The sequence below is a fragment of the Delphinapterus leucas genome, chromosome 8 (assembly GCF_059928025.1).
Source record: "Delphinapterus leucas isolate spDelLeu-1000000601 "Yukka" chromosome 8, BTC_Dleu_Yukka2, whole genome shotgun sequence".
Taxonomy (NCBI): Eukaryota; Metazoa; Chordata; class Mammalia; order Artiodactyla; family Monodontidae; genus Delphinapterus; species Delphinapterus leucas.
Genome location: NC_143136.1, coordinates 10,359,270 through 10,375,636, shown reverse-complemented (window position 1 = coordinate 10,375,636; position 16,367 = coordinate 10,359,270). Strand labels below are relative to the sequence as shown.

At 40.2% G+C, this 16,367-nt stretch overlaps 1 protein-coding gene across 2 annotated transcripts in view; it reads right to left on the bottom strand.

The window, feature by feature from the left end:
- PID1 (phosphotyrosine interaction domain containing 1) overlaps positions 1-16,367 on the bottom strand; it is a 262,768-nt gene that overhangs the window by 127,201 nt on the left and 119,200 nt on the right. For both annotated transcript variants that reach the window (XM_022567887.3, XM_022567888.3), the window contains exon 2: positions 14,461-14,607. In XM_022567887.3, the coding sequence (XP_022423595.1) occupies positions 14,461-14,607 (147 nt within the window). The remainder of the gene's footprint in view (positions 1-14,460; positions 14,608-16,367) is intronic.

Sequence of the window (16,367 nt, the reverse complement as noted above, 5' to 3'; positions counted from 1 at the left end):
TGTTTTCCCACTTTTTTCTGATGAGTCTTTGCTGATTTCCGAAGAGTTTTTAAAGGCAAGAAGTAAAGTAGGCAGTGACATTACAAATTTGGAAATACAGGACGGTATCATCTTTGACATTATACGAAGGTTAAGCTTTAATGTCAGATCTGGTTCCCTAGAGTAAAATGGTCATTTTCAGCCACAGCCCTCACAGTGTGTGGGGCAGCAGGAAATAAATACTTTGAAGGTATAAGGATCCCCAGAGAACCCCTCAGTGGGCCAAATCAATCATGGGAAAGATTAACCTTTTAAAGAAGTCTGCCATCCTACTCAACAAGCATTCAGGCAGAACGATAATCTACATTCTGAACACTTCTGTCAGCTGAAATAAAGACACTTCCCAGGATGAAATGATTTTAGTCATCATATAACAAAAGTGAGCTCATGAGGGATGAAGAACTTTGCTGAAGTCACCACTGCTGTCAATGGGAAGACTAAAGTGTAGAATTCAAAGTCATAAGTTAGGACTCACGGCCAAAAAGTTTACATTAAAACCATAAATGAAATTCCTCCACACTAGGTACCACAGCAGCAGCGTAAGTAGCCTGTATCTTGAACACACATACAGAGACTAATCCTAAAATAATGTACAGGGGCTTCAGCTGTCCCTAGACTTATATCCATTTTTCCTCCTGATACTTCTGAGAGTTGAACAGGATGGTGAGACGAGTGGGCAATGTGTGTGGGATGAAGAGGAAAGAAGGCGGCTGAGGCGTGATTCAGTGCCCTGTGGGGAGGAGAGCGTCCTCTGGTTTTCCTAATGCTCCTTTCCCAGTGATTCTTACATAATAGTCCCTACTCACCAGGTACTTGTGGAGATTAAATGTGTTAATCATGAAAAGGGCTCAGAACTGTGCTTGGTCTGCCCAGTCGTGCTCAGCGTGTTATTGTTATCGGTGCTCACATATTTCACCAAGTCTAAGGTGGCCATTGTCTTTCATGTTTTAACAGTCCTAAGAATGAGACGTGTGTTAGCGTCAATGGCATCATAAAAGGATCAGTGACAGCCTTTTTCTTTTACGGTGGTAAAACTGGAAGCGTCTTAGATTCAATGAATTCAGCATGAGACCTTCTCCTGCTCAGGATGTTGAGATGTCTGAATCATGGTTTTAAGCCCTGAAGAGTACGTGCACATAAACTGTGAACACCGTACCGGATTCTGCCAAAGAAAAGTCATTGAATAAATAAGCTCTGCGGTCAAAAAAAAAAAAAAAAAAAGCATGATTATATGTGTAAGTTTGTGTGGGGCGTGCCTATCTCACTCCTTCCCCTTCTCCCGGCCCCACTCTCCTTGAGAACATCCTCAAGACATCCATGAAGCTCCAAATCCATTTAACGAGATGCCCTTTGGGTGTTGCCACTGGTGGTCCCACAGACATCTCAAATTTCATAAGCTTGAACCCATTACCTCTTCTGAAACCCTGCCTCTCTTTCTCTACTCTAAACTGGACTAATGGGCTGCTACACAGAAACATCTTCCATAAGAATTCAAGGGAATGGGCTGGGCCATAACACAGGAGGAAAAGCAGCCCTTGCCTTGAGACCCGAGGACACTGCATTTTCCTCAGCCACCACTGCCCTACCCTGCAGAGTATATGAGTCTTCCTCAAGGTCATTAAGCCTGAAGAACTTTTTTGTAGTGGACACTTCTGTTCCCTCTCTAACATCTCCTGCTCTCTCCCCTCCTACTGGAATTTGCAGATTCAAAAGCAAATAAATGTTAATGATTTAAGTCAGTTCGAGTTAGGTTTCCTGTTATTTCAACCCAAAGCATCCAACACCACTGTTCATCTTTGTGTCCCTATTAATAGCCTTGAGGGTGTGCAATATATTCTTGTGGATGAAGAAAAAAATGAAAGAAAATCAGGAAGAAAGGAAGGGAGGAGGGAAGGGGAAGGGAAGGAAAGAGAAAGAAAATTTACAAATCAACAGAGAATAAAAATTGCAAAAAAATAAAAGCTTGCTGATATGAGCTAACAGATGTTAGCTCGTATCACCTTTCACCCTCCTCCATTTGGGGAGACAAGCAGAAGTGACTGTGCTTTGATTTGTTTACAGGGAACTCTGAGAAAGAATGAAGAGAAAATAAATTAGAATTAAATATCATCCACTCTGAATTTAGAGGAAAATAACCCATAAAGACCATGGGCCCAAATCTTATTTCATATATCACTACTTTTTGCTTTATTTGTATTCTGTCTTCATATCTAAATCAGAAACTTATTTTGCAAGGAAAAAGTCTCTATAATTGGCATAACTGAGTTCATACAATGTCCAAAGGGACCTACACCAAGAAAGGGCTGCAAAATGCATTAGATGAGGATGACAATATAATCAACGTTTCTCCCTTCTGTTAGCGTGTAAAAACAGTGGGCCTTTAGCTAAAGTGAGAAAATATAACTGTATTTCTAATGAAATACACAACTGATCAAATAAACACAAAATATAAGTATAGAAAATAGATACATATGATGCTAACTTTAAATGTATTTAAATTCAAATCAGGAGGTCTTATTAGATAAGTGGGGTTGCTGGAATCCACTTCTAAGACTGGCCATTTCACAAGTGCATGAAATGGTAGGAGTTGAGGATTTCCTGCTACGCCTTCAGTTCAGAAACTCTCCTCTCTGTCCCATAAAACTGTAAATCAACCACATCCTTTCTGAGAGCTAAGGGGCTACGACTGGCATGCCTAAACACAGGAATCTCAAAGAGAGTAAAATGAAAATGGTCACGGTTTATGAATCATTAACTCCTTCTTAGAGACTAGTTTGTTTGATGGTTTCTGCCCTCACAATTGGGAAGAAGACAGCAAGGGCCTTAGATGCCAGGCCAAGTGCCTCACTCAGGAGGAGGTGAGATTTGGGAACCGGAGCATCACTTGGAGAGCAGGCCCAGGTGAGATGCTGGTGGGGCCCATGGGGAAGGGTGAAGGGACGGGGCAGCTGGACAGCTACCAAGCTGCAGAATGAAGGCAAAGGCACCCTCAGCATAAACGATAAGGGAATGGAAAGGGAGGGGATTGGAAAGAAACATCACATGCTTAACTAGCCCTATTCACCAGCAACTCCCAAAGCCTGCCTGGTGGCCAAAAGGAGCATCCCCTCTGGAGACCATCCCTCAAGACCTAGCTTAGGACCCTGGCTCAGCCCAGCGATGCTGAGAGGGTGTAGAGGAAGACAACCAGGTAAATCCAGAGTAAAGGCAGACAGACCCAGACCCAAACAGGAGTCCTATGTAAATAACTTCTAATTTTCCTCCTTTTCCGTCTTATCTCTCTCCCCGCACATCTTCCCTTGGTATTTCTCTTAGATGTTATTTCCCCTCTTAGAAATGACCACTAATCACAAACTTTATAAAAAGTTTTAAATAAAAGATAAATGCTGTAAGATGTCCCAAACCTCCGGTTACGTGTCAGTGTATTTGTTACAGCATTGCTGCTATCTTGCTTTAAAACTGTAAGCACCATGTAGCTGGGGACCATCTCTGTGGAATGGATGTTGTAGAGGGTCCACATGGCTGTACAGGAGCTAACTGGACATTTCATGGTTTGTTCCATATATATTTGTTACAAGGCATGTGACTTCTCATCGTAGACTGTCCTTTCTTTTTTAAAGAAAACCAAATTTGAGAATCCAAGCAGTACATCTGGGATGAAATTATGATGCTGTGAGTACACTCTCCTGATCCTTCTGGTTTTTAGAAGCAAAGGTAAGATTCTAATTCAGTTAAACAAGGTAAATCCTTGACTCTTGGACTTTTAGGTAAGAGGATGCCTGATATATAATGACCCAGGTTAAGGCCTATGAAAGAGGCAGAAACTGAAACCTGCAGAAGAGAAACTTGCTTAAATGCACATGACACAAACAGTCAACCAGTTTTAAGAGCTGTCTTTGGTCACTGAGAAGCAGTGGACTCTAGTGGGAATGAGCACAGGCTGTGGAGCCAGAGTGATGAAATTCAAATCCAGGCTCTGCCAGCCAGTGACTCACTGGGGACCCTGGGACAGGCTGAGCCTCCCTGTGCCTCAAGTAGCTCATCTGTGAAATGGGGCTACAGATGGCAATTGATCCGTTGAGGCGTCCTGAGGACTAAATGGCTCAGTACCATGAACAGTACATAGGCAAATGCTTACTTATTGTACTAATAAACGTTAGCTTTTTACTAGCATCTATTTCTGTAGTATTAGTATTTTATTATGATTTTTATCATCATCAGATCACCATTTCATGAAGGCTCTGAGGCCTCTGGTGAGTAGGCCCGGAAGTGACTCAATCCAAAAAAGGACAAGCACTTCCTGTAGGACACGACACTGTACACCATGCTGTCTGAAGGGTGCACATCTGATGCGAAAATGATAGAGCCCAACCTTTGCTTAGATGTCAGCTTCCTGGTCAGCTGTGTGGCAAACCCAGTCTAACCACCCCCCCCCAGTGCCAGCTGACCACACACACCATTTCCCCACATCTCCCACTTCCCTACTGTGTCTCCATTTACGTCACTTATGTTGGTCTGTCCACACCCTCCTCTCTGGTTCAGGTCCTCAACCTCAAAGCACGTCCAGGCGCCACTTTCATGTAAATTACACATGAAATCTAAAGTGCAGGCTCTTGTTCCCACCAGTAAGCTGAGTGCCTGAATCAAAATCTTTGGAAAGCAGGTCCAGAAATCTGCCCTCCAGGGGTTTCTGTTACACATACCAGTACCGGAAGCACTCTCAATTTACCTGGGCACTCACCTCACGCCTCCTACTTGACTATTAAGTGCTTTACTCACAACACCTACTTTGATTCCTTTCACCGCAATTCTATGTACACGGTAGGTTTTCAATGACCATTAATTTACTAAATGTTTGCTGACAAGCCAAAGCCACCTTAGGATCTCATCATGTTAGGCAGGGGAAGACGGGCAAGATAAGCCATCGTCTCTGCTGCAAAATCAGACACAGCCTCTGATACTCTGAACAGCTCCAACAAGCGTCCTAATGGTATGCGGTGGATTGTACAGTTAAATAACTCCACTCCAAAAGAAAAAAAAAAAAAAAGAAAGTGGCAGCAGTAGAGGAGAATGCACAAAGACCCAGCTGCCTGCAACATGAATAGCCTGGCGGGGCCATCCCACCAGAACCCACGGAGAATACAGATCAGAGGGAAATGGGAAATCTGAGAACAGCCAGGGCCTCGACCTCGCCAACCATAATCCATTTTCAACTCCCCTTTCCTTTGCTTCCCCTCGCCTCTGTCCCTCCCCAAACCTAAAGTTATTCAGCACAACTTGAGAGCTGTAAGGCAAAAAGAACCGGCACTGTGTGGAAACGAAGGGTCCCGATGCTGGCTCTGCAGCTGGGCCCCGGCTACATTGTGCTCATTATTCCTGGCAGGCCTGGGCCCAGGAGGGAGATCCTTCTGCAGCTGGCATTTGGTGAGCTAAATTACTCGCAAGAATCAGAGAGGAAACACTGCACTTTGTTCCTGGAGATGATCTGGAAAAAAAAAAAAAAAAAATGGCGGAGGCCTGAAGATTTTAAACAGAAATTTCAAGGCTCAAAAATCTACCTTTGTTTTGTTGTTTTGAAACCAAGGAATATGACTCTGAACACAAAGGTGACATTGGCCCTGAGAATGAAAGGCTGTAACTCCAGGACGTTTGCAATTAAAATGTAAATATGTAAAGTGGATTATTGTATGCAATTTGAAGAATGATACCTTAGAGGTTTTCTTCCTTGAAACAGAATCAGAAAGCTGGAAAGTACCTCAGGAAGTGTTGGCCCAGATCCCTGACTCCAGGATTATCATTATCTACACCTGGAATCTCCTCTTCAAGATTTCTAGGGCTGAAGAGGTCATAAATTTTTTATAGCTCAGTGGAAGTGGTTTTCACGTTGAACACAGAAGTTCTTCCCTGTATCCAGCTGAAATCATTGCTGATTTCCCTTTGTCTAAGTAGCCCCACAGACTGATGCCAGGGCAACCCTCACTCTCTTTGGCATGCTCTTCTGAATTCCTTCTATTTCTTTTTCAGCATCCCTCTAGAAGTAAAATAAATAAACCTGACCTAAAGCAGTACACAGAAAAAAATAAGTCCGGGAATCTTGAACCCTATATTCCTTGTCAGAAATATTATAGCTTTTATTCTCCTAGCAAATATTTCTCTCTCTCTCTCTCTCTCTCTCACACACACATACATACACACACACACACACACACACACACACACACACATATCTCTTTTGTATCTGGATTGCATTGCTAGGTCTTTTTATTTTGTAATTGCATTTTCCCTCACATTTAAACACACTCTCTAGACTTTATCAAACTTCTCCTTATACTGGTCCCTAATTGACTTCATCTTGCTTTTGAGGGACCATTTTTCCCAACAGGAACAGAATTCAAAATGACTTTAGGCAATCTCTAAAGGAAATATAAGCCAATTTGATTCCTTATCACTTTCAAATTTAATGAGTAGTTTTGTAAATTCCTTTATATCACCAGTTCACCAAAAGCATTGCATACAATGGGACTGAATTCTGTGGGTCCACTCTCTCCCACTGAAGCAGAGCCACTGGCCACTTCTTTCTGGGAGCTGGAAGTTCACCTTAGCAGAATTATCATTTAAAAACACTTTTTCAAATGGAGTCATATAACTCACTTGCCTAAATCCCTCTGATACTTCTCCATAGTACTTAGAGCAAAATCTAAACTCCTTGCCATGACATCAAGGCTCCCTACAGCAGGACGCGCACCAGACTCCACTACAAACCATAACATTCTCACCTTCCCAGGTTCACTGGCCCATTGCTTTCCATCTAAAATGCACGAGACCATTAGCGCTCCTGATCCTTCTGCCTGACAGATTCTTCTCCAAATTCTTCACACACTGGCTTTCTCACCAGCCAATGTTTGTTCATCTGTGCTTATTCCTCCCTCCACCTCCAACTAACAGTTAAGCCCCATAAAGATGCCCGGTGGGGTCTTGCTCTCAGTGCCTCCAGTGCTGGGCAGACACTGAGCACCCAGAGCATTTGTGGGATGAACGGGCGTGTGTGAGGTTTTGTGCACACACTCAAGATTGCTGCAGGCTCCAATCTGACCACAGCTATGCAAGAACTGGGGAGGGCATGGACTACTGCAGCAGGAAAGATCAATGGATCTTTGCTTCCCTAACCTGGAGAGCAATAAGGAAAGGAGCATAGCTACAGGTTATAAAAGAAATCCACAAGCAAACATGCATTTTCCTGCCCGTTAATTTAATTTCACTACTCAAAACAAATTTCTGATGACAAAATACGCACAAGACATATTTTCTTTGTTGCGTCTAAACCGATGACTATATTCATCAACATATGCCAAAAAGAATATTGTGTGAGAAAGAAGCCAAAAGCCTACCAAAATTATGCATTACATTTCTGCTTTTCTTTCCATGTCAGCATTACGGCTTACAGAAATGAGAAACGCTTTTGAAACGTATTCTGAGGCATGAATATTGGCATAAATTTTGAGAGCTGAAGAAAAACAAAAATGTCAAAATTACCCCCAAAGGATTTGGAAGTACAGCCATTGAGAAACTTGTTTTGTTTTTTGATCTTTAAGATATATTTTATTTAGACTGCAACTACAAAGGGAGGGATTATCATTAAGGACAGGACTTTTCTTGTCAGGCGCAAAGTTCCATAGGGCTACAGAAAATATGGTGAGAGTTGAGAGCGGTGAGCTCTTTGTGGTGAAGCTCTCCAGGGAGCAGGAGACCAGCCAGCTACTCAGAAGGCTGCTGATCAGGGTTCTGAAGACCCTTGGGCATCACAGCGGTCGACAAAAGGATGCACGCAGGGAGATGAGAAAATGGAGGCCAAGGGAGTGAGTTATCTGTCCAAGGTGACACAAAGTACAATTGGCTGAGTCAGGATTTGATCCCAGAGCCTGTGTTCTTCATCACTATGCTGAATTTCTTCCGATAAGGCTCTTGTTAACACAGACTATGTGGGATACATACAGGAGCATGTTGCTGGCAATTAACACGGACCTGCTGGACTGTCAGATAAAACAGACCTTCAAATGGTGGAAGAGTAAGACGCGGAGATCACCTTCCTCCCCACAAATACATCGAAAATACATCTACACGTGGAACAACTCCCACAGAACACCTACTGAATGCTGGCAGAAGACCTCAGACTTCCCAAAAGAGGAGGGGTGAAAACCAAAGCTGAACCCCAGGAGCTGTGCGAACAAAGAGGAGAAAGGGTAATTTCTCCATGTGGCATCAAGGAGCAGGGATTAAAAGCCCAGAGTCAACTTGAGGTACCCTGCATCTGTGGAATACCTGAATAGACAACAAATCAACCCAAAATTGAGGCAGTGGACTTTGGGAGCAACTGTAGACTTGAGGATTCCTGTCGGCAACTGACTTGTTTTCTGATTTTTATGTTTATCTTAGTATAGATTTTAGCACTTGTTATCATTGGTAGATTTATTTATTGGTTTGGTTGCTCTCTGCTTTTTCTTTAATTACTTTCTTATTTTTTATTTTAACTATTTTTTAATTTTTCAATTGGATTATTTTAATTTATTCTATTTTATATTATTTATTTATTGTTTTTGATTTTTTTCTTTCTTTTTTTCTCCCTTTTCTTCTGAGCCATGTGGCTGACAAGGTCCTGGTGCTCTGGCTTGATGTCAGGCCTGAGCCTCTGAGGTGGGAGAGCCAAGTTCAAGACACTGGACCACCAGAGACCTCCCAGCCGCATGTAGTATCAATTGGCGAGAGCTCTCTCAGAGATCTGCGTCTCAATGCTAAGACCCAGCTCCATTCAATGACCAGCAAGCTCCAGTGCTGGATACACCAAACCAAACAACTAGCAAGACAGGAACACAATACCACCCATTAGCAGAGAGGATGCCTACAATCATAGTAAGTTCACAGACACCTCAAAACACACCACCGAACGTGCTCCTGCCCACCAGAAAGACAAAATCCATCCTCATCCACCAGAACACAGGCCCCATTTCCCTCCACCAGGAAGCCTAAAAAGCCGAATGAACCAACCTTACCCACTGGGGGCAGACACCAAAAACAACAAGAACTACGAACCTGCAGCCTGCAAAAAGGAGACCCCGAACACAGTAAGTTAAGCAAAATGAGAGGACAGATAAATAAGCATCAGATGAAGAAGCAAAGTAAAAACCCACCAGACCTAACGAATGAAAGGAAACAAGAAAAAGAGTTCAGAGTAATGATAGTAAAGATGATCCAAAATCTTGGAAACAGAATGGAGAAAATACAAGAAACATTTAAAAAGTACCTAGAAGAACTAAAGACCAAACAAACAACGATGAACAACACAATAGATGAAAGTAAAAATTCTCTAGAAGGAATCAATAGCAGAATAACTGAGGCAGAAGAACAGATAAGTGACCTTGAAGATAAAATAGTGGAAATAACTACCACAGAGCAGAATAAAGAAAAAAGAATGAAAAGAATTGAGGACAGTCTCAGAGACCTCTGAGACAACATTAAACGCACCAATATTCAAATTCTAGGGGTCACAGAAGAAGAAGAGACAAAGAAAGGGTCTGAGAAAATATTTGAAGAGATTATCGTTGAAAACTTCCCTAATACGGGAAAGGAAACAGTCAGTCAAGTCCAGGAAGCACAGAGTCCCATACAGGATAAACCCAAGGAGAAACATGCCAAGAGACATATTAATCACACTATCAAAAATTAAATACAAAGAAAAAATATTAAAAGCAGAATGGGAAAAGCAACAAATAACATACAAGGCAATCCCCATAAATTTAACAGCTGATCTTTCAGCAGAAACTCTGCAAGCCAGAAGGGAGTGGCAGGACATACATAAAGTGATGAAAGGGAAAAACACACAATCAATATTACTATATCCAGCAAGGATCTCATTCAGATTCGACGGAGAAATTAAAATCTTTACGGACTAGGAAACCTAAGAGAATTCAGCACCACCAAATCAGCTTTACAGAAATGCTAAAGGAACTTCTCTAGGCACGAAACAAAAGAGAGGGACAAAACTACAATAACAAACCCCAAACAATTAAGAAAATGATAATAGGAACATACATATTGATAATTACCTTAAATGTAAATGGATTAAATGCTCCAACCAAAAGACATAGACTAGCTGAATGAATACAAAAACAAGACCCGTATATATGCTGTCTACAAGACAGCCACTTGAGACCTAGGGACACATACAGACTGAAAGTGAGGGGATGGAAAAAGATATTCCATACAAATGGAAATCAAAAGAAAGCTGGAGTAGCAACTCTAATATCAGACAAAAGAGACTTTAAAATAAAGACTATTACCAGAGACAAAGAAGGACACTACAAAATGATCAAGGGATAATCCAAGAAGAAGGTATAACAATTGCAAATATTTATGCACCCAACAAAGGAGCACCTAAATACATAAGGCAAATGCTAACAGCCAAAAAAAGGGATATCGACAGTAACACAATAGTAGTACGAGACGTTAACACCCCACTTTCACCAATGGATAGGTCATCCAGAATGAAAATAAATAAGGAAACACAAGCTTCAAATGATACATTAAACAAGATGGACTTAATTGATATTTATAGGACATTCCATCCAAAAACAACAGAATGCAATTTCTTCTCAAGTGCTCATGGAACATTCTCCAGGAGAGATCACACCTTGGGTCACAAATCAAGCCTTGGTAAATTTAAGAAAACTGAAATTGTATCAAGTATTTTTTCTGACCAAAACACTATAAGACTAGATATCAATTACAGGAAAATAAACTGTAAAAAATACAAACAGATGGAGGCTAAACAATATATTACTAAATAACAAAGAGATCACTGAAGAAATCAAAGAGGAAATCAGAAAATACTTAAAAGAAAATGACAATGAAAACACGATGACCCAAAACCTATGGGATGCAGGAAAAGCAGTTCTAAGAGGGAAGTTTATAGCAGTACAATCGTACCTCAAGAAACCAGAAAAATCTCAAATAAACAACCTAATCTTACACCTAAAGCAATTAGAGAAAGAAGAACAAAAAATACCCAAAGTTAGCAGAGAGAAAGAAATCATAAAACTCAGATCAGAAAGAAATAAAAAAGAAATGAAGGACACAATAGCAAACATCAATAAAACCAAAAGCTGGTTCTTTGAGAAGATAAACAAAATTGATAAACCATTAGCCAAACTCAGCAAGAAAAAAGGGAAAAGACTCAAATCAACAGAATTAGAAATAAAAAAGGAGAAGTAACAAATGACACTGCAGAAATACAAAGAATCATGAGACATTACTAAAAGCAACTCTATGCCAATTAAATGGACAGCCTGGAAGAAATGGACAAATTATTAGAAAAGCACAAACTTCTGAGACTGAACCAGGAAGAAATAGAAAATAAAAACAGACCAATCATAAGCACTGAAATTGAGAATGTGATTAAAAATCTTCCAACAAACAAAAGCCCAGGACCAGATGGCTTCACGGACAAATTCTATCAAACATTTAGAGAAGAACTAACACCTATCCTTCTCAAACTCTTCCAAATATAGCAGACAGAGGAACACTACCAAACTCATTCTACGAGACCACCATCACCCTGATAACAAAACCAGATGAAGATCTCACACAAAAAGAAAACTACAGACCAATAACACTGATGAACATAGATTCAAAATCCTCAAAAAACTACTAGCAAACAGAATCCAACAGCACATGAAAAGGATCATACACCATGATCAAGTGGGGTTTATTCCAGGAATGCAAGGATTCTTCAATATATGCAAATCAATCAATGTGATAAACCATGTTAAAAAACTGAAGGATAAAAGCCATATGATATGCAGAAAAAGCTTTCGACAAAATTCAACACCGATTTATCATAAAAACTCTCCAGAAAGTAGGCATAAAGGGAACTTACCTCAACGTAATAAAGGCCATATATGACAAACCACAGCCAACATTGTACTCAGTGGTGAAAAACTGAAACCATTTCCACTAAAATCAGGAACAAGACAAGAATGCCCACCCTCACCACTATTATTCAACATAGTTTTGGAAGTTTTAGCCACAGCAATCAGAGAAGAAAAAGAAATAAAAGGAACCCAATTTGGAGAAGAAAAAGTAAAGCTGTCACTGTTTGCAGATGACATGATACTATACATAGAGCATCCTAAACATGCTAGCAGAAAACTACTAGAGCTAATCAATAAATTTGGTAAAGTAGCAGGATACAAAATTAATGCACAGAAATCTCTGGCATTCCTATACACTAATGATGAAAAATCTGAAAAAGAAATTAAGGAAATACCCCCAACAAAAAAATAAAATACCTAAGAATAAACCCACATAATGAGACAAAAGACCTGTATGCAGAAAACAATAAGACACTGATGAAAGAAATTAAAGATGATACAAATAGATGGAGAGACATACCATGTTTTTGGATTGGAAGCATCAACATTGTGAAAATGACTATACTACCCAAAGCAATCTACAGATTCAATGCAATCCCTGTCAAACTATCAATGGCATTTTTCACAGAACTAGAACAAAAAGTGTCACAATATGTATGGAACCACAAAAGACCCTGGATAGCCAAAGCCCTGAGAAAGAAAAACGGAGCTGGAGGAATCAGGCTCCCTGACTTCAGACTATGCTACAAAGCTACAGTAATCAAGACAGTATGGCACTGGCACAAAAGCAGAAATATAGATCAACGGAACAGGATAGAAAGCCCAGAGATAAACCCATGCACATATGGTCACCTTACATTTGATGAAGGAGGCAAGAATATACAGTTGAGAAGAGACAGCCTTTTCAATAAGTGGTGCTAGGAAAACTGGACAGCTACGTGTAAAAGAATGAAATTAGAACACTCCCTAACACCATACACAAAAATAAACTCAAAATGGATTAAAGACCTAAATGTTAGGCCAGACACTATAAAACTCTTAGAGGAAAACACAGGAAGAACAGTCTTTGACATAAATCACAGCAAGATCTTTTTTGACCCACCTCCTAGAAAAATGGAAATAAAAACAAAAATATACAAATGGGACCAAATGAAACTTAAGTGCTTTTGCACAGCAAAGAAAACCATAAACAAGACGAAAAGACAACCCTCAGAATGGGAGAAAATATTTGCAAATGAAGCAACTGACAAAGGATTAATCTCCAAAATATACAAGCAGCTCATGCAGCTCAATATCTAAAAAACAAACAAGATATACAGATCGCCAACAAACACATGAAAGGATGCTCAACATCACTAATCATTAGAGAAATGCAAATCAAAGCTACAATGCAGTATCCCCTCACACCAGTCAGAATGGCCATCATCAAAAAATCTACAAACAACAAATGCTGGAGAGGGTGTGGAGAAAAGGGAACCCTCTTGCACTGTTGGTGGGAATGTAAATTGATACAGCCAGTATGGAGTACAGTATGGAGGTTCCTTGAAAAACTAAAAATAGGACTACCATATGACCCAGCAATCCCACTCCTGGACATATACCCTGAGAAAACCATAATTCAAAAAGAGTCATGTACCACAATGTTCATTGCAGCTCTATTTACAATAGCAGGACATGGAAGAAACCTAAGTGTCCATCGACAGATGAATGGGTAAAGAAGATGTGACATATATATACAATGGAATATTACTCAGCCATAAAAAGAAATGAAACTGAGTTATTTGTAGTGAGGTGGATGGACCTAGAATCTGTCATACAGAGTGAGAAAGAGAAAAACACATACCATATGCAAACACATATATATGGAATCTAAAAAAAATAATGGTTCTGATGAATGATTCTGGAATAAAGACGCAGACGTAGAGAATGAATTTGAGTACATGGGGAGAGGAAAGGGTAAGCTGGGACGAAGTGAGAGAGTGGCATGGACATAGATATACTACCAAATGTAAAATAGATAGCTAGTGGGAAGCAGCTGCATCCTACAGGGAGATCAGCTCGGTGCTTTGTGACCACCTAGAGGGGTTGTGTAGGGAGTGTGGGAAGGAGACGCAAGAGGGAGGCGATGTCAGTATATATGTATACATATAGCTGACTCACTTTGTTATGCACCAGAAACTAACACAACATTGTAAAGCAATTATACTCCAATAAAGATGTTTAAAAAAAAAAAAGAAAATATGGCAAGAAAACTATTTCATTCACACATACCAAACTTATACCTTTATGTGAGCCCCAAAATGATGAAGAGTGCTATATCATCAAGAAAAATAGAGCAGGGTATGGATTCAGACTACCGTCACTCAATGAGCTTATTCTGTTAGTCGTTTGATATTTTCATTCCTAAAAAAGTTATCACTTTGAACAAGAGCCTTAAGGGTACACATCCTTTTGTCTGCCCCACCAAGAGGTTCCCTGATGGCCATTTGCCTCATACCTTGCAGCCACTGTGAGTTCTGGTCTTCATCAGGGGCGTGGTGGTGCACAGCTCAATGGCCTCAGGCTCATGGAAAATGACTGCTGGCAGAGGTTCCTTTTTCAGTGTTAGGACATTCAACTTAGACTTCAGCATGGTCTGAAAGTGCTGGAAAGCAGAAAAAAAAAACCAAACAGAGTTAACTCATTTGGAATTATACAGGGTGCAACTGTACAGCAAACCCAGTAGCAAAATCTTTGTTTTATGAATTCTGTTTTACTAGAGCAGGCCAAAAGGTATCAAGTGAAATAGAAGGAAAAAACTGTCAGGATACCACCAAAATGAAACTGTGAGAGACAGCCAACCCCTACACAGATGCCATGAAAACATGGGGCAGTGGTGAGTCACCAGGACCTTGCTCTGAGAGGTTCTTCCAAAGCGATACGTATAGATGAGATTCTAGACATGTAATCCATGCTGAATTCAGCAAAATAAGTGAAGACGTTGGGAAGGGGATGTTACAGGAGATACTTTGGGGAAAGTCTAGAGGTAATGAAAAAGGAGAAGAGCTGATGAAAAACACACACACAGGACTTCTGTTTTCTGCCTTCTCTACTTCTGCCATGCATTGGCTGTAGAACTTTAGAAAATTCGCTGTTTCTCAATGGACAATTTTATCTGCTGCCCCAGGCCAGGACTCTAAGTAAATATTCATTCTATATGCAACTCCTGTTGGCACTAGTTTTGAAATATGCCCAGAGTCCAGCCATGTTTAATCACCACTATCTATCTATATACCCAATCCAGGCACCATCATTGTCTGGTCTATTATAGCAGCTCCCAAACTAATCCTGCCATTTCCAACCTTGCCACACAGCAGCCAAAGGGGATCCTTCTAAAATCCCACCATGGCTGTCACGCTTCTGCCAAAAGTCTTCCAAGTCCTCCCCACTCCTCACTGAAAAATTCTAAGTCCTTACTTTGGCCTTCAAGCCCATGAATGATTCAGGGACCCAAAGTGGCTCTAATCTCATTTTCCATCCATTATCCTCCCATTTACTTGGGTCCAATAAATGATGAATGATAAATTCATGTCAATAATCTAAAATTTAAAAAAATTTTTAAACTTAGAACAGGATTAAACAGCAAATTAAAAAAAAAAAAAAAGGAAGGAAAACCACCATGATTCCAGAGAGACATTCATGGAAGAAAAGAAAAAGCTTTATTGTCAGTACTTTTAATGGCACTTTTTTCTACTTTTTGAATGGAGGACATTGATTTTCATTTTATACTGGGCCCCACAAATTATGTAGCTAAGTTTGGTACACATAAATACTCAGTAGAAGCTGTTTGAATCAATGAAGTCTCCCAAGTACCTAAAACATCACCTGAAACCTCACAGATGTCCAAGGAGTATTTGTGGAAGGTAATGCAGGTAATAAAATGAAAGAAAAATACACAGCACAAATGTAAAAATAATGATCTATAAACCAGGGTTCATGAAGTATACCTGCTCACTACTTCATCCAACTTGATCTTTCTGGACCTGCTATGGTTTGTGAAACACAGTACTGAAAGAAGTGAATGATGACATATATACACAAGTACATTCACCTAAATATAAATCACCAAAAACAGTTCCCATACAATTCAATATAAAGGCAGTAGAGGTTTTGAAATCTGTATCAGGATTTCAAGGCCTGCATTTCACAAGTCCACACAGAATCTACTAGAACTCCAACTGACCACTTTGATGATCAGTTTTACATGTTAACTTGGCTAGGCTACCATGCTCAGATATTCAATCAAATACTAATCTAGGTACCGCCATGAAGGTACTTTGTGAATGTGGTTAAAGTCCATAATCAGTTGAATGGAAGTAAGGGAGATTATTTTAGATAATCTGGGTGGGCCTGATTAAATCAATT